At 38.7% G+C, this 22,556-nt stretch overlaps 1 protein-coding gene across 4 annotated transcripts; it reads left to right on the forward strand.

The window, feature by feature from the left end:
• The first annotated feature begins 4,884 nt into the window (after window positions 1–4,884).
• On the forward strand, window positions 4,885–19,039 carry LOC103695751. 4 transcript variants are annotated; one of them, XM_039128971.1, is made up of 12 exons: window positions 4,987–5,534; window positions 6,091–6,348; window positions 9,808–10,050; window positions 10,170–10,319; window positions 10,530–12,085; window positions 15,029–15,102; window positions 15,229–15,310; window positions 15,431–15,556; window positions 15,716–15,822; window positions 16,521–16,681; window positions 18,116–18,229; window positions 18,466–18,583. In XM_039128971.1, the coding sequence occupies exons 2-11, from the start codon at window positions 6,196–6,198 to the stop codon at window positions 18,146–18,148; spliced, it is 2,685 nt and encodes an 894-aa protein (XP_038984899.1). In that variant the 5' UTR covers window positions 4,987–5,534; window positions 6,091–6,195; the 3' UTR covers window positions 18,149–18,229; window positions 18,466–18,583. The 4 variants fall into 4 exon arrangements, with proteins under 4 accessions (XP_008775381.2, XP_038984899.1, XP_038984900.1 ...); XM_039128972.1 differs by lacking the exon at window positions 18,466–18,583 and adding an exon at window positions 18,421–18,439; XM_008777159.4 differs by lacking the exon at window positions 18,116–18,229 and having other exon boundaries at window positions 4,885–5,534; window positions 18,466–19,039.
• Window positions 19,040–22,556: the final 3,517 nt, after the last annotated feature.

The raw sequence follows: 22,556 nt of genomic DNA on the forward strand, positions 1-22,556 counted from the left end.
GAAGAAACCGTTCTGACCCGGCGCTGGAATTGGACTGGGTCGCCGACGGGTCGGGTCCAAACCGGACCGTCAAGTTTATCTGAACCGGCATAAATTGAACCAACTCGGCCAATCGTTCCTTCAGGTTGACCTACTTATTTCGAGGCATGATGGATGGCAATTATAATCTTGCTTGGAGCTTAGCAAGGAGATAGACGAGATTCTAGATATTTTTTTCCGAAAAAAATTATATACAGTCTGAATGATACACATAAAGAAGGTTTAAAACCAAATCGAATACAATTTCTTCGTGTAGTAATGGGACTTCACTTGACTAACACAGTAATGTATATAGTACCATCTTAGTCCAACGGCAAAACAATTTGAGTAGGTTAGCTTCGAAAGGATTAAAATATATCCACAAATTGCATTCAATTCTACCACTTGAGTTGTGCCGCATCATATGCCTTGATCAATGTAATAAACTATTGATGTACTATGGAGGTGTTATTATTTGCTTTTCTCTGGAAAAAGTATATTATAAACTAACTTGATTATTTTAGAAGACCAATTCAAATCCAAATTGACTTTTTTTATTATATATATCTCTCGTAAGCATGAAAAAAGAAATAATTGAGTGTTCTACAGACCAGGCATATTGGGGGTGGAGCTAGAGAGGAAATCTTATACTCTATAATCTCCAATTTTTTATGATGAAACTTTTGCATTATCTCTTCTCATGGATATAGGATCAATAGACTGAACATATTATGTGTGCTTGTTATTTGTCATTTTTCTTCTTATTTCATTATGGGGTATTCAAAATCAGATACCTAAGGCAATGAAACATTTTCATTGGTGGGTGGAAGGAGGTAAACATTTCAATGTTGATTTCATTAGCAAAGCAGGGCTCATAAAAAGAGGGAAATCAGAAGCTGCTAGGACCAAAGGCAGGCAAAGAAGCACCTTAGGATTATGCAGAGAAACAATCTCTCACCTGCGGCTTATGCTGGACTTCACATTTCTTACCTACGCTTTGGTTAATAAACTTCAAACATTCTACGGCAAATAGCGGTTAAAGCTGAAAAGATATAAAAATTCACTATCTTGATGGGACCCAGGACATGACATGATACAGCTATATGCCTGTCTTGTTGTTAGTTGCCTTGCTGCGAATCCCATTCTTGTGTTTGTGAATGAATCATGGGATGCTAAGATTTTGGCATAATTAACGGTCTGTTATAGCTTTGGCATCATTGCTCACATTGATGCCGTATCATTGCTTGATTCATAGGGGGGAAGAAGCTGCCATTTATGTGAAACATTTCCAAATTTTTGCACCCAAAAACAAGATGGCATGGCTAAAGGGGGAGGAACTGATGATCATAAGTTTTATCATGATTTTATCTATTTTCTAGAATCATTAGTTTTGGATTTATAGAGCTGAAAATATTTTAAGATGCATTTGATTATTTAAAAAAAAAGAGGCCTAAGAATGGGGGAAAAACATAGCGAATGATACGAATAAAAAGAAAAATAACATTAATAAGTCAGAAAATATAATGATAACTTGCAAACTCAAAAAATATCATGATGATGCAGTGCATCCAAATGCAACCCTTAGTTTGCTTGGATGACCTGGATATTTCAATGAGCTTACTTGCCTTGTTGCAGATGGCCAACCACCATTCCTTTTCCTTTGTTTTGATGAACTCGAGAGGCAATGGTCAGTATTTTGGTATGTCGATGATGGGAATTAAAGAGATAAGCACCTCGAACATTATTATTGCATGTTGGATTTGCATGGCATCAAGGAAAAATTGAATCTTGCCTGCCAATATGTTATATGGAACCATAAGCCTGATTTATGTTCTGCTACATATGGCATAGTTGTCTATTGTTGTTGAAGAGCTAGAGTTTTGGAGTGGGTTTTGTTTGTTTAACATCAAAGAATCTTCCAGGGGCACCCTCACTACATGAAGGAACAACCTTGAGATTTCTTTTTCTTTGCTTTTTTTTTTTTTCGAGAGAGAGATGAATCGAAGGAGTTATTGGTAATCTTGACTATTTATGCTTCTGCTTAGTGTAATATAGAGAGATGAAAACTTTGTGAAGCAATTGGAATTATTTAATCATTAGGCAAACTTTATAGGAGGCACTTGGTCTATTAAAAGTTTGATTTAAAAAGAACCTGATTTTTTGCAAGGTTGTACATTGTAGCCAGCTATTGCCAAGCTTTAAGGTGAGTTAATTAAGAGGCTTATCAATCATGTTCTATTGCTTAATTCGAACAAATAACATTGTTCTTGGGATCAAAAAGTTATTCTAATTGAAGGCATGTTATAATAGTTTCAGTTTAACTGTCATAGCTAATGCCTAGAAGATGAGAAATAATAATATATAAGGACTAAAATGATTCTTAATACCAAGCATGTAAGAAGAGATTAGTCTAACACATAAATGTTTGAATCTAAATTAACAAGGAATGTTAATAATAAGGATAAAAATGAAAGCCAAAAGCATGCATGTCTTGGGATTGTTTCAACAATCAGAACATAATTTTTTTCATGCACTAGTTTTTGCTCACAGGGGAAAATCTAATGAATCATTTAGTCATTTCAAAGAAATTATGATCATAGATCATGAATGAGAGCGATTGCAGTTCAGCATTTTCCTAGCCCTTGGAATAAAGCAGCTATCTGCAGATTCATTGGTTTGGAAGATTAAACTTTCCAAAGTTAAATGAGATCTTAAAAGAGGAATCAAATTCATCATTTATACACTTCAGTCTGATTGAGAATCTGACTTCAGGCGTACCGAACTTATTTTAAGATCTGAAACAATGGCTTCAAGCATAGATCTTATACCTGAACCTGATTCCTCAAGCATAGATCTTATATCTGAACCTGATTCTCACCACGTATTTACTGGCCTGCTGTAATCGAAAATCTAATAATAGATCGAAGGCGAGGTTTTATCAATATAGAAAGACCAATCAAACCAATGCAGAATTGACTTCAGTTCAACCTAAAACAAGCTCTCAGGGCAGAACAATGATGTTACCTAGTTAGGACGGTCCCCAGGCTACCCTGATCAATTATTTTAATAGAAATTATGATTATCATCTACCTGCTCCAGCCTTTAATTGTCTTTTAAAATCAAAAAAATCTAGTAAAATTACCAATATCAGATGATGTAATGAAAATGACAAGTAAAAATAGCCAAATATCATCACCTTTTTTCAGGAGAAAAATCAGAGATATTTGACAAATTAATCTAGTCATATAATGGTGTGTATATTTCTAACAAATAATATTGTAGTTTATAAATAATATTGCAAAGATTAATAAATTGCTACTTACATTATATAATACAAGAAAATAATGGCTAATAAATTTTATCATGCAAATGCTTGTTTTTATATGTTTGGAGCAAAAATAGATGCAAAATGTTAGAGAAATTGCACCTATTAATTTGGCAGTATTTTTTTTTTTTTTTATCAAAAAAGGAATTTGGCAGGTTTTGCAATAACATCACCGGCAGCTTAAAGTAAGTTTGTCCAACAAGTGCTGCATGATTTAAGTCAATTGTAGGGCCTCTTGTTTCATTGGCCTAGCAGCCCATCTTTCGACCAATTCTTGCAACTTGCACAAATTCCATCATGCCAAGTGGCAAATGAAATTTATCATGGAACCCGGTGATTTAATTTTTGACTCAAATATAGGCACATGAAGCCATGGTAGCGTTATTATCATGAAACATGATTCAACTTAATCTATCTATCTATTTATTTGAACAAACACACATGCACACACTAAAATGGAGACTCAACTAGAGCTCTCCACCCGCCACGTAAACATTAATATTGGTAAGAGGATATATATCCTCCTCGCATTCCATAGTATCATTAATAAGATGAAAGACATATCTTAATTAAATAAATATATTAATTAAAATCATATATTAATTAACAGCTCATAGAATAATGATTTTTAATGACAAGATTTAAATCATTCTCACATTCCACATTATATTAATAAGGCATAATCATATATTAATTAGATAAATGGGATGACAGAGCTGACATTGAAAAGATAAATAAGCAATTACATTTCATAGAATTATAATTTTTAATTTATTTTGTAAAAATTATAATAATTACAGAAGAATTTATATAACAATTGAAATAAATATATGTAACATTCGTAATTTATCTAATATAATATAACAATTATATAACAAAAGAAAATATAATAAATAAATAAAATTTTATTTTGTTACAAAATATAGTTCATTATACATAATAATTATATACTTTAGCTTTAACTCAAGCTCAAACTAATTGACATATTTATGATCTTAAAATTTAGTATAATCTATATTCTAAGCTATCCATATTAATTTACTATATTGCACGGACTAGCCATTATTACAATGTCGGCACCAGGTGGTTTCCGCAACCTTACATAATATTTTAAATATATTTAATTACATTAGTATATTATATTTATAAAAAATAATTTTAAAATAAATAAAAAATTATATCCGTGCACCGTGCAGGGTATAAGTTAGTGAAATGATTTCAGACTTATCAAGTAATCGGACTGGATCTAGCTGGGCCGGACTCAAATTTTACCACTATTTAACATGATCGCTCTCATTGTGGATCACGACACCAATACGCTTGCTCCATCCCTTCATGATTTATACTTTTTTGGCACGACTCCGCTAACACCACGTGCCCTCGAATAACAGAGACAAATCCAGCACGATAGACCCCGAATCCTTAATTCCCTGCAAATACCACGTCGCCCGCTGTTCCACAGGAACACGGAATACCGTATCCCGGATAACAAATCCTAAAGAACCGCGTTTCCGGTACCCTTACCAAATTGCTTCGGACCCAATTATCACTCGAGTCGGTTACCCTTCTGGCCGTCTCCTCCCTCTGTCTCCTTCTCGCTTGGCCATGGCTGTTTCCCTTCCTTCCCCAGCAAAACCCCTAGCTTTCTACGCCCGCAAGAACTCTAACTCCCCAATTGATCCCCAAATCTCTTGTCTTCTCTAGATCTCGCTCCAATGGAGCCCTCTCGGAAGACCTAATCCCGGCTGGGGATGGCGATTGTGACGGGGATCGGTATTTGGTGTACTTGGTGAGGTACGTGGAGAGGAACGCGGGTTTGCTGCTGGATGGGACCCTGACGCTGAAGCTGAACCCTGTGGGGCTCCGGTATGTTCAGTCGCGGCTGGAGGCGCTGCAGGAGCTGGAGGGCCTCCTCGCCGGCGCCCCCGTCGACTACCTCCGGGCCTATGTCTCCGACCTCGGGGACCACCGCGCGCTCGAGCAGCTACGGCGGATCTTGCGCCTGCTGACCTCGCTGAAGGTGATCTCCGTGTTGCCGCCGCCTGCGAGGGACCCGACGCCGGTGTCGCTGCTGCCGTTCGGGCGGCTCCGCGCGCTGGAGCTGCGGGGGTGCGACCTCTCCACATCTGCGGCGAAAGGGCTGCTGGAGCTCCGGCACACGCTCGAGAAGCTCATATGCCATAATTCCACTGTGAGCTATTTGTACCAAGATCCTCCTTTTCTGTTTAGATTTTATAAAGTATGTTTTTTATCCAAATTCTACAGTGATTTGCCGTTCCCCTTTTCTGTGAGCTATTTATTTTTCTATAGACATCTCCGACAAATTTTCATATTTCAAGTTTCTAAATTCTAATAATTACGGAATTATGGCTTCATTTTGTTTCCAATTTTGACGTGCTGAATTGCGAACAATTCTTTCTTCGTTTTGTTTTAACGTATACTTTCTGTATTACTAGATTGACAATGTTGAATTGCATCTGTTATTGTAGTATCTTTGCCTATTGACCACTCTACCTTGCCTTGCAGAAACATTATTTTGTCTTACATATTTATTACGCTTTTTCTGCTTTACTGGAGAATATACATGTATAGGTTTTGCATCGTTTTAATTTTAGTTATGTACTGAAGGTAGTTTTTTTTATCAATTTTTCTTCTAAATTATTTGTGTAGTCATGACAAATAAATGCTCTCTGTGTTTATAATTTTTCCCCATGTTTTTGTTATCCACTACTGGTGTGGAAACTCAGGATGCACTCAGGCATGTATTTGCCAGTAGAATTGTGGATATAAAGGATTCTCCAGCATGGAACCGGCTGTCTTTTGTCTCGTGTGCTTGCAATGGTTTAGTTCTTATGGACGAGTCCTTGCAATTACTTCCTGTTGTTGAAACTCTGGATCTGAGTCGGAACCGGTTTGCAAAAGTGGATAATCTCAGGAACTGTACGAAGCTGCGGCACCTGGATCTTGGGTTCAATCACTTGCAGACAATAGCATCATTTAGAGAGGTAAATTTTGGTCAGTTTATGCCTAGTGATTTAACAATATTATTTGGACGTGAAATTCTCCATATTAGTGCGTACTCGCACCATTTTGTATCTGACTCTGTAGAGTCATAATATAACACATCGAAGTCTACAGATTGGAAAATTGATATCATAAGATTTTGTTCTTCTGCAATTTAAGTTTTGAACTTGGATAGCCTTCATTTGTTTGTTAGCTATTGCAAATTGTTTTTTTTTTTTTTGAGTTTGTAGTGTGGATATCTTATGATGTGGATAATTCTAAGATAAGACTTCTTGTTTGTGAGAAGGATCATGCTAATATATTTTTTTTCCTCCCCCCTTTTTTTCAGTTCAGGAACCTGTCCATGCTTATTTCTCTCATTATTGGCCGAATTGTTATCCTAATATTCTCATTAAAATCTGTAATCAAAACAGAATATACAAGAAGTACTAATTTACCAAATTCATTGTATTATAATGTAGATAACTATCCCTTACTATTTATATACTTAATGAATAGAAAGATGAGCTTATGACATAAGAATGGAGGAAGAAAATTTTGTAGTATATGCAAAACCATGACAGTGTTGGCTATGCATGTAGATTTATATTCATTTTAAAGACTATTATACAGTTTGAGTATTGGTGTAGATTACAGGGCATCGTTTATTGTTATTGGTATGGGGGGGGTGGGCACATGTCGATCTTGTAGCAATGTGAAAAGAGTCAGTCTCAAGGATAACCCCATGTGGCAAAAATCTTAAACCCAAACCTTCAACTTCAAAATATTGATCTGCTTATAGCTAAGGATTCCTAACATTGCTGACAGAGAGAAACCAACTAGTACTACTACATAATGATGTGCATAAAATTCCATAAAGGCATCCTGTCATTTCTATCTGATCGTCTTCACATAATGTAGCCAATGAAATGTGGAAACTAGAATGCATTAGATAATAATCATCCATCATGAATTTTATAACCATGGTGAATAAATTTTAGGAAAAAATGTTCAAGTTCCCCAAGCTCTTTGAATTAATTAATAGAGGACATGATGACATGAGAATATAGAAATTTTTAGCACCTTCTCTGTTTTGTGCAAAGCCTTGAAGAGCAAGTGACCCATCTTACCACTATACTAATCCACAAATGGTATGCTTCCATCATGCCTTAAACAACTTAATAACTTTGCAGTGACTGGGCATGGAACTAGGACCAGCCAATGGCAAAAGAAGTTTGAATTTAGCTGGAGTACCTAAACGAAAATGTACAGCTCACATCATTGTATTCAAATAAGGAAGAAGCTATATTGAAGCTGGCACCTTTATATTCCTCCTGATAGTTTATCAGGCATGACTTCATTTGGTACAGTTATTGGTCTCTTCATTGACAGATTTGTGATCTTTTTCCTAACTTGGCAGTTGCCACTTTTTCCTCATCCCTGGAAATCCATAACCTAAATGCATCCTGCTGGATCAGGCCTAAGATTTTTTTTTTTCCCTTTTGTTTTCTTAATAAGTTCTTTTCAACAACATTTGTTGCTGATATCACATCCGAATTGCAATTTTAAGCCATATGTTATCTTATTGTTCCATAACCTTTTTCCTAACTTGGTTTGTCTTTTGTCCCTTGAATTCTGTAACCTTAATCCACCTTGTTTTATTGGAACTCAGAAATTTATGTTACTGACTTTTAGAATAAAACTCTGAAATGATAAACCAGTAGAACATCCATCCATATTAAACTAATCAAAGCCTGGATAAACTAATATGATATCAATGCCAAAGAATATGCTTGTGCATTTGTTTGTGCCCTCAAGGAGAGCTTTGCATTACCAGAACTTGCAAAGTGATGCTTCACATTTAAAACAACTGATCAAAGGTTAATGGAGAATGAGATGCGAATTGATGCCTTATTAAAGAATTTCAATAAAGAAACTGAAGAGAAAATGTTGGATTTGAGCGGTTCTTTCATGTTGGTGGACTGCTGTGCTCTCCACAATTTATGCTACAATGCTACAGGCCGAAGGAAGGATCCATAGTAACCCTAGTATTTCTATTCCAAGAATTGAAAAGCTTTACTTAATTATTTGTTTGTTGATCCTGTTTTCATTAGACCTCAAATTTCATCATATAAAATTTTATAGTCCATAAAGAGCATTGATGCATGTCTTGGATTTAATTGAGAAGTCAATGATTTTCTTTTCTTTGCTTCCACAGCCTAATTCTGACATTTGCTGATATTAGATTGATTCTTTTGTTTATTGTTTTAGGTAGATGCCAATTACCTTTAAACAACATTTAGCACATGCAATGATAAGCACCCATGTAGTTCTTAGATGCCTGGAGTCCAAGTTGCACAAGGACCCAAAAATTATTAAATGTTGATAAAAAATCATAAAATGATAGCATTTCAAGTGTGTTGTGCTGTTTTTTTTCTTTTCCTTTTCTACTTTCTCCATTCCTTTTTTTTCCGACACCTCTTCTGGCACCAATAGAGCATCAACTACCAGTATCATTTCCTACAACAATAGTACCTCTAGCTTCACCTATGGCAATTGCCTATAACAGTAGCAATCAAGGTTTGCCATACCAGTGTCTATCGCCCTGTGTCGGGTATATCGTACCATAATGGCACCAAATTGAGACTCGATGCAAGAGGCATATCAAGTCTCAGTATGCCAATCTGATCTCCATACCGGACATATCGATACTATACTGGCATAGTATCGGTACGGGGTCCGGTATTGAGACGGCGAACTTTGGTAGCAACAATTGTTACTTTTAGCTATGGGCATCATTGTTGTAGGTGGCCATAATCGAGAATCTGAAATTTTATAGACTTTTGTGAGCAGTCACCCATGTGGCATTTAAAGTGATAGAGAATTGATTATTGGTGTATTGTCAATCTTTTAAATTATCATGTTCAAGCTGATACTTAAAATGGGAATCTTCTATATCACACACTTCCCGGTTACATTAATTTGTTTTCTGTAAGTTGATGAGATAGGACATAAGAAGCTTGTCTTCAGGATGCATTTTTTTATTTAGGTCAAAAATTAGGAAATGACTTAGAATCTAAAGAAAATTACAGAATTTTGTGATTGTGATCCTTTGTCATGAAGGACATGAAGGAATAGAAAACTTATTGTGCATGAATTATTTTAGTCAATCTATTACATTAAAACATCCTGGAGCAAGTACAATATGCCATCTAATACAGATGTTACTTCTAAATGGGATCCTTTTATATGAAACACTTATTGGTTACATTTATGTGCTTTTTGTGTAGTGATAAGATAAAGACAGGCAAACCTCCTTTAATGGAGTTTTCAACTGTTAACTGAGTTGGAGAAATATAACAACTTATTTATGTTATTGGTTTAGAACCTGATTTTCATTAAATCATTCCAATTTAATTAAGAAAGTAAGTTATAGGTCCATGTGTTTGTACTCATTGCAGGTTTCTTGTCGAATAGTTAAACTTGTTTTAAGGAACAATGCACTAGCTACTCTACATGGAATTGAAAATTTGAAATCGCTTGAAGGGCTTGATCTTTCCTACAATATCATTTCCGGCTTCACAGAGTTGGAGATCCTTGCAAGTCTTTCATGTTTACAAAGCTTATGGCTGGAAGGAAATCCAATTTGTTTTGCTCGTTGGTATCGAGCACATGTCTTCAGTTTCTTCTCCAATCCAGAGAAGGCAAGTGATGGTTTCGTAATGTCTATACTGTTTATTTTATCAGTCTTCTAACAGTTATCAGAGCTTTGATATGCATATTTGTGTCTTAATAAGTGTACTGTTTTGTATCTCTTCTTCAGCTGAAATTAGATGAAAAGGGAATTAGCACAAGAGAGTATTGGGAGAGGCATGTAATCTTTGCAAAAAGGCAAAAACGACCTGCAGGGTATGGTTTCTATTTTCCAGCAAAAGATGATCCTGAAGATGAGAGCATTAGAAATACAAAGAAGGTAGGTGTCTTTCAAATTGGTTTTTGCTGATTGTGTGTTAATCCTCTCGCACATAATAAATACCTTTCTGTAATTGAGAGTCATGCTTCTACTACTCCTGGAAAGAAGAAATGAGATTCTTAATTTCCAACATCCTTGTATCATGATATATATTCAATAATTAGGGAAAAAAAAATTCTGTAACCCCTAAATTTATGCTTTTGATTGTAGAAAAAACATTCTCGTCTTGCTTGTATCGTGGATGAGGAGCAAAGGAGATATCTCTGCTCAGAAGCTGTTGATCAAGAATCACTGTCTTGTGATAGTGATAGTTTGAGGAAAGAGGAGAATGCCATTTCAGACAGTGAAATAAAAATAGTCGGTTTGATCAATAGAGCTGAATACATGAAGAAGGAGCGATCTGTCCTTTGGTTGCGAGAGTTTAAGGAGTGGATGGATCAGACTGTTGAGGATAAAGTGGATAAAAGCCAGTCCGAAGAGTTTGAAGAAGGTTCTGGTAAAGAAAAGGATATGAAACAAAGAAAGGGTCATAAATCATTTGGGGAAAGCTCCAAGCACGTTGCAGACCTTGCACAAACTTCAGAAGGTGGGAGTAGCTCAAACATTTTGGAATCTGACATATCATTTACAGATACCAATATTGGTGGCCGTAGCAGTGAATTCTTTGATTATAATGGCAGTGCCATTTTGGAACCCTCAGTGGTGAATAATGGCCATGCCTCAATGTTGGAACTAAAAATTGGGGGAGTGAGTGATGAGAAAGATCAATCGAGGGTTCATTTGAGGAAACCACAGGATCTTTCTCCTTTAGAGGTAAAAGGTTACTCTCATTATAGTTCTTCAACGGTCGAAGGGGGTGAGGAGATGGAACTGAAGATGAGCCCTGCACCATTGACTGCCATAGATGAGATAATAGGGCCACGCCCATCCTCAATCTACCCCAAGTCGCCTCCACATTATCAAGAGGATATTCTGCACCGCAGACTATACTGGGAGGAAGAGTTCTTACAACTATCAGCTGAGTCACATTCTGTGGGATCATCAGACAGTGATACCAGCTGTAGTGATTATGCTTCATGTGAACTCAATTCATCCAGTTCTGAGCTTGATTGTTCACTAATTCAGACATCCATAAATCAGGTCATCAGTGATCACTCAGATACATTTCTTTATGAAGATAATCACTTCGAGGGAAGGCAAGAGAAACCATGCTTAGGAGAGAACAGCATCTCTTCATCTGATTATTGTGCTCAAAATGATTACAGTCTTGGGAATCAGTTTTTACCAAACCATAACAAAGCATGTTTGCTTAATGATATTTCAGCTGATGCTGGTTCCAGTATTTCAGCTGATGTTGGTGACATGGGGAATCAAAAAGCTAGACAAAAGGTTAAGAGAAGGGTTATCTCACTTTCAGAAAATTTTGACACTGAACCAGAATTTCAGAAGTCCAATGGAATTGTAGAAGCTGGTAAGAATGACGTGAAAGATGCAAATGGACAACCAAGTTGCCATGCGAACTTTGTCCATGATTATTGCGAGGAAGCTGCTCTTGTTGCACCACGTAGTCATGATAAAATTTCAACCATGGCTGATGCTGATGGTTCTCCTACAGAGACCAAAACCAGCTCTTTGGATCCTGAGCAGGATGATTGCATAAAAAACATTTTTCACATGAAAATTGCAGATTCAGAATCTTCTGAAACTTGTGAGGGATTGGTTCGTTGTGGTTGTATATTTCAACTTGGATCCGACTTTCAAGAGAGGCGAGTTCCATTTATCTTTTGCATTTCCTTCCGATTTTATTTTGCTATAGGACATGAAAATTTATGGCAGAAAATGCTCTATCACTTTTAAGTAGTTTTGACTTTAATTATGAGAACAGTACATTCCATGCCAAAGCATGTACTTGGAGACTATTATTCAATCTGATGCCAGACTTGTTACTTTGTCCTAATATACCCATGCAGCATGATACAACATGGGTATGGGTGTGGGATATGAGCTTGACACATTAATATGGCTGTTGGACATGGCAATCCGAGCAAACTGGCAGTGGATAAGGAAGTCAAATAGAGGGTAGAGGGGGGGAAAAGAGAGGAGGGCTACCTACCTTGCAAGAGCCGTTGGTAGCTGGCTGGTTCTTGGGAGCCATGGTTGGATGGATCTGAGATCTAGGGCAAAGGTTATGATTGAGCAGACAGTGGGGTCAGTGTCGGGAGAGACATTTCTATTCACTAAATATTTCAATTCTTGTTCTACCAAAAAGAAAAGAAAAAAACATTTCTGTTCTTTGTCCTTAATTTAATGAAATTTTATTCTCAATCCTTGTTCATATATAAAATAATAAAAGGGCTTAACCATATATAAAAAAAGAAAAACTAGTAGTTCAAGGATTAACTATTGAATGATAGCTGCATAAGAGTTACTTGTAGAATGGAAGCAAATAGAAAATGTCCATGTAGCTGCATTCTTGAATCCTATCAAGTTGAGTCCCTGTATCTGGGGATAAGACAAGTCCAGCTCCTGGACAGACCTGTACGCAAACCCATGTTACACAGATTCTACCTTAGGTTTCCCTTTCTTCTCTTCCTTTTCCCTTATGTTGACTTTCTTTAAAGTATCCTGCATCAAACTGGTGAAAAGCATATCTAGATGCTATTGGTGAGAAGCATACCTATATGCTATTAGGATAGGATATAATATTACTGCGTTTTTTCCCAACCTGTGGTGCCATATGATAAATCCAAGAAGTACAAGAAGATTTTGATTTTGTCATCTTGTAGCAAGCTTAATTAGGGAATCAATAACATTGGCTTCTCTGGTAATCAGAGAAAACCCTATCCTCCATATGGTGTTCTTTCTAATGAATTTTAGATTTCTAGAGCAACATCATAAGTTGAATATGTGTGTGTGTGTCTATATATATATGTATTTATGTATGCATGTATATATCCAAATTTAAGTCTGAACTTTAAAACATAGAAGTAATTGCTATTGCAAGTCGACAAACACAAGAAGCATAAAATGGTTACACTTGTGCTGGTGGGAACAACTGCTACTGCAGTTGATTCATCACTCTAACCAATTAACCATAAATTTCAAAGTTCCTTCAATGTAAATTCCTTCATACCAACTACAATGTTCTCAATCAAAGATTCATCATCTTGAGCTAAGGATTGTGCATCATCAAGGGCCAAATGGATGATTTTTCTTTTGGGCTGCCCTGGATGCTCAAGCTAAACTTTGAATGTTTGATGTATAGTAAGTTCTATTCCTTGCTGATACAACAAATTGAGGATCAGGTCTCTATCTAATAAACTTAAATACTTAAATCTAGATTTCGTGTCATGCATGACTACAAACTTCATTTGACAGTCAAATAGAGCAAGGACTGAGGATTGGTTGCACAAGGATGATACGACCAAACTAAACATGCAACCGTCCTACAGAAGTACGTATTTTGGTCGTTTCTCTAGCAAGATTGGCCAACCTTACTGGGAGTTTTAAATGAGTTTTAAGTGCACCCCCCGCCCCTACCCACAAACACCCCGACCAAAACAGAATACAAACTTACATATAGCAGTATGATATGGTATCAGGGGGTGTGCAATACCAGTACCTTAATGGTGTGGTATAGCCGGTATAGACCAGTACTTAAATCCTTGATGCAGATCAAATATTCAAATGTTGGAGTGCTTTTGAAAGTTGCCAGCTGATTTGGGCCTTTTGATTGAGGCATTGATCTAGTTCTAGTTAAACTGACGAATTGAGGTATCGCATGCCAGTGGCATGCTGGCTTGGGAATTTGGTATGTGCCATGCCATTCCATGCCAATGCTTGGCACATACTGGTGCAGGACCAGTGCCATGCTAATGCGATGTGTAAGACACTAGCACCATGCATATAGTGCCATAAATTGTGTGTTGACCAGCGCCTTAATCCATGATTGAGCTGACAAACTAATAGCCGATCAGAGGGCCTCAAGAAGTCTTATTTTTGAGCAAGGATGCCTTTTTGATCAGAAGGCAGGCAGTCCTTGGTGGTTGCTGCTCTAACACCTAGTTTTAGTTGACCCCAAATTCTAGGAGTTATCTGCCTGCCTTACAACTGTTAGACACAGAACAGAAAACTCATATGGACCTTAATAGTCGAACTTAGAGCTTTCCCCCCATCCTTTTTTCTTTTCTGTGTATTAAGATTGCAAGTGACGTGAGATATTTACCTGAGAAGGCTTGTCCAGTTGATTCTGTGGCTCATTGCTGACTTTTTTTATTGTATATGAGTAATTTTGCTCGGTTCTACTACCAAAATACATCTAACTTAGTTCATTTGAGGAAAGAAAGAATGAATTTCTCTTTGTATTGTCTGAAATGGGAGCATGATTGGGGAAAAAGGTATGTCAAATGAAGCAGTTAGATTGGGATGTTACTAATAGGGAAATTGGGCCTTATCATGGAGTGGTTAGTTCTTCCTGGCATTGGTACTCAATGTGTCTATTGTCTCTTACTTTATGTTATAGCTGACCTCAGTTAATTAAACAAATAGCTGAGGGACTTTCATTCCTTAATTGTTTCTTTGTCATGTCATAGTCATGCCTGCTTTCTGTTGATTTTCTGGAGTTATATTAGAGGAATAGGTGTATGTCTCTAAGGAATCTTAAATTAACTTACTAGAACTTCTCCAATGCTCTTATCTACTTTGTGCAGTGACATTGCTTTAGTGCGAAGCTCTAAGAACAAATTGTATATTCTACTTATTGATGCGACATCTGACAGTCGAGGTCAAGTTCTTTGCGAAATGGAACATTTTCTTCAGTTTAGGTTTTATGCTTTACATAGCATTGGAGTCCTTGTTGATCATTTTTCCATATAAGTTCAGCAGTATAAATTTGATAGTTGTTTTACAGGAACCATCTCCAAAGTTTTGGGATGCCATAGGCATGAGGATATAAGAAATGTTATAGTAGGACTGGGACTGCAAATTATAAGGTTTGATGCAAAATATTTATTATGAAATTTGTATGTTTTGACTCACGACATTCTGAACGCAGCTCACATACAATAATTCAGGAATCGTCTTATATTTGATTTTTCACTTAAATGTTTCAGGGTACACTTGGAGAGAAATGTGACATATCTGTTCTTAACAAGGACTCCTCAGATCTCGGAAGATTTACTCCACCTGCTACAAATTTGTTGTTCTACTTCATTGATTAATGGATGTTCTCTGCAGAGGTGATGTTTCTCATTGCCTCTTTCATTCTTGAAAAATGACAAATATCTAATACAAAATATGGTATCTCAGTGAGTGCCACATTTTCATTTTTCAGCCCTCCCCCCCCTCTCTCCCCTTATTTTTAACTGATTGGATGGCCTTAAAATTTTAAATGGCAGTTGGGAGCAGGTCCAGGTCAAATTGCTTGAGAAACATATTTATGGAAGTTTAAAGATGGGCATGTTCCTGTACTCAATGCTTCTGTTTTGGCACAATTCTGCTGAAGGTGTGCTTTTTGCCTTGCAATTTGTCTTCCTTCATCAACAAACTCGTTAAATATTTCTTTCTGAAGTTGCGTATACCCATTTCTTGGTTAGATAATGCTGGCAAATTGGCTTACAGACTGGAAAATCTTGAGTGCAACAAACATTTAAAACCTTTGGATCTTGCATCCATCTGCAATATGATATGCATTCTCTGTAACTACAGAATGAGAATGTTGTGTTGTTGTTATTGGAAATTAAAACTGCATGATTACTGTTGTAGTTGGACAGTAGTTCCGAAGTGTTGTATTCCTCTGCTAATGGTATCTGGCGTATTTGAGTGGAAGTTTCCTTCTTCGATTATTGGCAACACCAAGGCCTGCTTGCTAAGAAAACATGGTTTTTAAGCCTTTCTTTGTATTACTTCACTATTAACCTGATTGATTAGTTGGCCTTAAAAAGTCATCCTTTTCTAGTTAAGCCTTTTGTTGGTCCATTTCTCTGCTTATAGAGTCCCAAGGTTTTTAACATATTTTGCTTGCCATGTTGGAGAACGTCACACTCCCCCTTTTCCCCTTTTCTTTAGTCTATGTTCTGATGTACTAGCTGATCACTTAGAACCGTTGTATGTGTATTGAAAGGTAATTTTGGATTTAAGTCTTAAAATTATCATGATCTTGCATTATCAGGAACTTAAAGCACTTCTTTCATGATTGTGCAGGGGAATCATGGCTTGCAAGATCTCTTTTTGTGATTGAAGGATATATTCTTGTGTGCATTGAGAATCTTGCACATTTTGGCTCTTTTATGGATGATTTTGAATTATCTCGCCCGTATTACTCTCTTGACTCATGCTGCTCCATTAAGAACATATTGGAAATGGTAACCCATTCTTGGCATTCTTGGTTTATCTAATTTGTTAATTTATCTCTTTTGTTTCCCTTTGAAATGGAAGTATAGCGATACTTTATAGTTTATACGTGGTCAATATGGAGATGGATAACTTCATTACATTAGCTTCCCTAAGATTTAAGGTTCCTTGACTGATTTTTGAGACTGATATTTTTGGTTGGTGTCAGCTACATCTTTCAATAATTTATTCTATGTCATTGCATCTGATAGACCGGCAATATGGAAGATATACCCCAAACAATGAATGCAAATTATTCCTAGAATATTCATAGGTTTACCTCCATTTTGATTGAGTAGGATCTTGATAAATGCTTGAGCATTTATAACTCCAAGCTGTTAGACCCTTCCACAAATCTCCCCCCCACCCCCCCACCCCCACCCCACACAAAAAAAAAACAAAAGACTTCTTTTAGGCATTTCCTATGTTGTAGGTCCTGATTAATGGTGCGCAATGTAAACTTGGATGCCCCATCCTGTATTTTGTATTGAGTTATATTGTATCTTTTTGATCATAAAATATTATGCAAGATTATTGCTTGCCTATAAATAAACTGAGAACAGAAAATGGTAGTTCAGTTGGAGAGGCTACCCTTGCAGCTAATTTGTTTGCTAGTCAGAATCAAGATCATGGATCTTTTTCCATATAATTTTGCCAAAACTCTTAGGCCACAAAAATTTTTTCTAACAATTTAATGATGTGGTAATTTTCTTAGTATTTTCACATTAATATGTAGGCTTGGGAAGTAAAAATATGGGCCATGTCGGCTAACCCAACTGGCCAAACCATTGGGACCAAGGTTCGCCGTACCGGATCCGGTAGGCATACCGGTCGCCTACCAAACCGGTACGGTTTCAGTTTGTACCGAAACCGGCCGGTATGAACCGACTAGTTCTTCTCCGCCGGAACCAGGGAAAAAGAAGAGAACGAGAGAGAGCGCGGGGAAGAGAGGGAGGGAGGAGACCTGTGGCCGCCATCGGAGAGCGGCGGAGGCCGGGGGGGAGGCTGCCTCAGCCACGTCCCTGCGGGTTCTTCGGCCTCCGCCGCCCCTCCGCGGCTCTCCGATGGCGGCCACAGGTCTCCTCCCTCCTCTTCCCCGCGCTCTCTCTCATTCTCTTCGTCTTTTTCGTCTCCAGCACAGAACCGGCCCGTACCAGTTTTCATTGCTCCGACGTACCGGTTACAGGCCGGACCGGTCTGAACTGGCTGGTACGGGCTGGTTCGTTAGACCTTAATTGGGACCATGCTGAACCACACCAAATCATGCAAAAGTGCACATAAGCTGCACTAGTGCACTCCAAACCACTCTGAAACTGTACAAACCCATGCACATTGAATTACACCTTATCTGCAGCAGATCATGACTGAACTTCACCCAGTTGTCCACGTTTTTACCCATTTGTCAGGTTAAGCATTTAATGGCTTGTATTTGCTCGTGATATACCCACCCACAAAAAGCACGCGAAGAGTCGAGAATTGGCCTACATTTATGTTTTTTTCGGAGACTGCCTGTGCATGAGGTAGCTAAGTTTCTCTCTCTTCTCTCTAACATTCAAGTTCATCCTGTATGGGATGATGTCCTATGGATTAAATATATGCATCAAATAAAAAGAAAAAAATTATTGGAATATCTGCTTCCTGAGGTGGCTTAAGTTCCTTGTTGTTTTTTGTTTATTTGCCCACTTGGTTTTTAGTGTCTATGTAATTGCAGAATGTCTTGAAGCAGTTCTGATTTCAGTCAGTCCTACCTATTCAGGTCATTGAACTCGGTGATAATAGATGTTTGACCTTGACTCTTGACAATGTTATGTCTGGGAATTGCTGCTTTACCGACAAGATTATTAAGGAAATCGAGCTGGAAGGGAAGACTGCGAAGGTTCATAAATGGAAACTCAAGTGGTTTTCTGAGGACGCTATGCTGAAGTTTGTTGCACTGCTAAAGGCTATCCATTCAGGAGTAACAGCATCTCCTTTACCTGTAAAGTGATTATGTTGATGCTTATTGTTGCCAGTCCTGTAGTCATTTTATTCATTCTTTCAATTTGCCTTTCCCAAATATTTTTTGTACAGCTGGTTTGCTTTACAAGCTTGTCTTTAGCTTTGTATTTTTTGTCCTGCGATGTTTCGAGCATTTTTTTTGTGTGTATAGTTGTATAGGGTGTTAGATGAAGTTGTGCACTTGTGTCAGAGTGTAAATTCAATTTTGTATTTCTTATCCAACATGTATGAGAAGAGACTCGAGTGCTGGGCAACCCTGGTGCTGTTTTGATACTTGTGGGTCTCTCTGTCATGGTTTTTCAGCAAAAAAGTATATATTTAATTCTACTTGTCATGCACATTCTAGTTCTTCAAGATTTGCCATGCCGATGTATCTATATCTCACATTTGTATCTAGCTTCATACTGAAGGTGGAGGAGAGTTTGGCAAATGCATCAGGTTGATGCAACCGTTTTGCTTCCATCTCTTTTCCTCAGATATCTGGCTTCTATGTACTGATGTTCATGGAGTTTCTTCTCAGCTGGAGATCTTACTGGGTCTAGTTTTCTTGAGTACGTGATGCAATTATTTTGCTGCTAGTATTTCCTCTGCTCGAATTCTAACTTCTATCAACTGATGGTCTGGTTCTCTTGTAAACTGTAGTTTCTGCTGTGGATGTATGCATTCCATACACATGCACAACGTGCTCCAAATTGCTTGAAAAAATCAACTGGCTCCTTTTTGTTTATGTGATCCTTTATTGCTACTGAGCAGGCCGAAAAGGAATCTAGAAATTTTTCTGTCATTTATTATTCTGTGACCTATGGTAAGGTAAAAGCCCTTTAAGATGAGGGGTTCTGACCCTCCACATTTTATCCTATACCTGCACCTTTCTAATAGGTGATGATGATGATGAGTCTAACATGGTCTGTTTGGTCTCTGAGCATACATTAGAGAGATAAGTGTAGAAATCACTAATTAAATACCTACCCATGAAGATGGATAAAGTTACAGAATTGATCTTTGGACAAGTATATGTGGAAGCCTGGTGGTTCTTACAATGAATAATTATGTAAGTGGGCATTGTATTGTCCACTTGGTCTTTGAGCACAGATTAGAGAGATAAAGCCTAGAAATCACTGCTTATATTGTTTGCTGCCCATGAAGATGATGATAACCCCACTGACTTACAAATATATGTGTAAACCTGGTGGTTTTTAAATGAATAATCATGTGAGTCGGCATGGGAGAAAAATCGGAAGCGAACGCGGGTTAAAAGAAAAATCCCCCCTGGAAGACTTCAAATCGGGATAGGAGAGCACAATCTCTTGGCTGTTGCTCTATTTGGGCGAATTTCTTCTAAATGTTAAAAGAAAAGAAGAGGAAAAATAGAAAGAAAGCAGAGGAAAAAATAGAAAAGCATCGGAGGAGGACGACGCGACGGCGGTCGTGTAAGGGGCGGAGGAGGGATCTCTGTCCTCGATGAGCTTCTTCCATTGCCGGCAGATGGCAAAGGAGGAGAGGAGGATTGAGGCGAGGAGGACTCGAAGGAAAGAAAGGCCGAGCTTCCGATCGCCGGCGGCGGACGAATGGATCCGCGGTGGCGTTCTATCCACCGAGAGAAAGCGCCGCGGTGGCCGCCGACCGAAGAGAAGCCGCAGTAGAACGGATGGAAATTTTCTACAACGCTGACCATCTGATCTTGATCGAGTGACGGAGAATAGTTCTCTGATAGGCTCGCTACGCCTACCAGTTCACGACGGACTCGGAGACCCAATCAACGTTACCTGGTGGCTATGCAACTTGCCAAGTCGAAAGCGTGGGAGCCAACAACAGTTCCAGACCAAGCCATGCACGTGGAAGGGGAGCCACCCACGCAGGAACGGGGAGCGAAACGAAGACTGGGCTCTACGGCGAAGAAGGCGGAAGCGGAGCACGTTCCGGGGAAGAATGCATGGCCGAGTCTCTCGGTTACGTGGGACGAGGAGAAGGAATGCGCTCCGAAGCAGAAGGAAGCCAACGTGACGAGACGATAAGTGATGGTGAGGAGCTGACACATGATGGCCCGATCTTTCGTGTCAAGGGGACGGAAGTATTATCACAGAGAGAATGATTTGGATTGGGGAGTAGTGAGATATTGTTATTTTACCTTCCTTTGTTTATTTCCTTGGGGTTACTCTCACCCGAAGAGAGCTGTCCGCTGTTTGCATGGCGGGTCCTTTGTAGTTCACTGTGAAATCAGTAGCTAATGAAGTTCATCTCCACTACTTTCCATTGTCTTTCCCTTTTCTGATTGGGATCTAACATTCTCGCACAAGCATGCTCCGTTCATCAGGATTGAGCAAGCCCGTTTCGTCCATGCCCAAGTTTATGCCAACCCACGCATAAAATTTCTATGTCGATATTCTTCCGCATAGAAATCAATGTACGTCTATATGCGAACACAGGCATAAAGCTTTCTATGCTGACTTACATCCGCTAGGACTTAGGAGTTTAACATGCGGACAATATATACCACCCGCATAACGTTTCTATGCGGGAATGGATCCGCATAGAACATAATATGGAAACATAAGCGAGAGAGCGCATAAAATTTATATGCTGGTTTATTCCGCATAGAAATCAATCACATAAATATGCGAACGCATGCATAAACATTCCATGCGGACCAACGCCGCATAGCTATTATTATGCGGAATCAGCTTGCACGCGCATAAACGGTCTATGCGGACGAAATTTGTATAGAAATAATATGCGTAAACACATAAAAACTCTATGCGGATATCGTACGCATAGAAATAAATAACATGAATATGCGAACACACAAATTCCTGCAGACCGAGACCGCAGAGATTTTAGTATGCGGAACCTGCTGCTCGCATGCGCATATAATATCTATGCGGAAGACAATCTGCATAAACGTAATATACGGATATAGGGGCGGTCGTACAAAAATTTATGCTGATTTCTTCCGCATAGAAATTAATTGTCATAAAATGCTATGCGGACAGGTCCGCAAAAACGTTAGTATGTGTACGCTAGAAAGCACGTGCATAAAATTTCTATGCAGAAGAGAATCTGCATAGAGATTAATATGCGGATTCATAAAAACGTAGCGCATAAAAAGTATATGAGAGTTTATTTCCGCGGAGAAACAATTATGCGGGCTTACGTGGCGAATTCATAAAATATCTATGCGAAATCGAATCCGCATGGAAATTTTATATGCGGACACTTCGATCTCACCGTGCCTGCCGCCGGCCTCCACCGCCGTCACCGCCCGCGGTCTCATCTGCAACCGTCATCCTCCATCTCCGCCCCCACCGCCCGCCGTCTCTCTCTCTCCCTTTCTCGCTGCACGTCACGCTGCCTCGCCGTCGACCGGTGACCTCCCTGCTCCATTGGACTGGGATTTCATGCTTGCCCTAGCCGCTCGGGTTCTACCGAGTCTCGGGCCAAGATGGTATAAGTAAAGGTCGGGCCGTCCTCCGGTTGAAGAACTTAGGCTCGAAGCCAGGGCGATCCGGCTGCATCCCCACGAATACGAGACAGGCGACGGCGAGGCGAGGAGGAGCGGAGAAGAGGAGACGTCCTCTTCCTTTCGTGGCCGCCTACTGCTTATTTATCGAAGAAGGAGCATAAAAAATTTAACAGGTGAAGCTCATTTTCATTTAGCCAAGTGCAGTCGAACCTAGAGAAGATAGACATCACAGTTAATTTCAGCTTCCATATGAAATTTTGCTGAAGAATCCACTTCTTGAATCTCAAGTCGTTTGCTCCCTTGTCTTCATGATATGCCACAACTTGGAACTCCTCCCCTATTAAGGGGCCTTGAGAGCATGGAGGAGAGGAGCCTGGATGGAGTAGAAG

Source organism: Phoenix dactylifera, chromosome 8 (assembly GCF_009389715.1).
Source record: "Phoenix dactylifera cultivar Barhee BC4 chromosome 8, palm_55x_up_171113_PBpolish2nd_filt_p, whole genome shotgun sequence".
In the NCBI taxonomy this organism is placed as follows: Eukaryota; Viridiplantae; Streptophyta; class Magnoliopsida; order Arecales; family Arecaceae; genus Phoenix; species Phoenix dactylifera.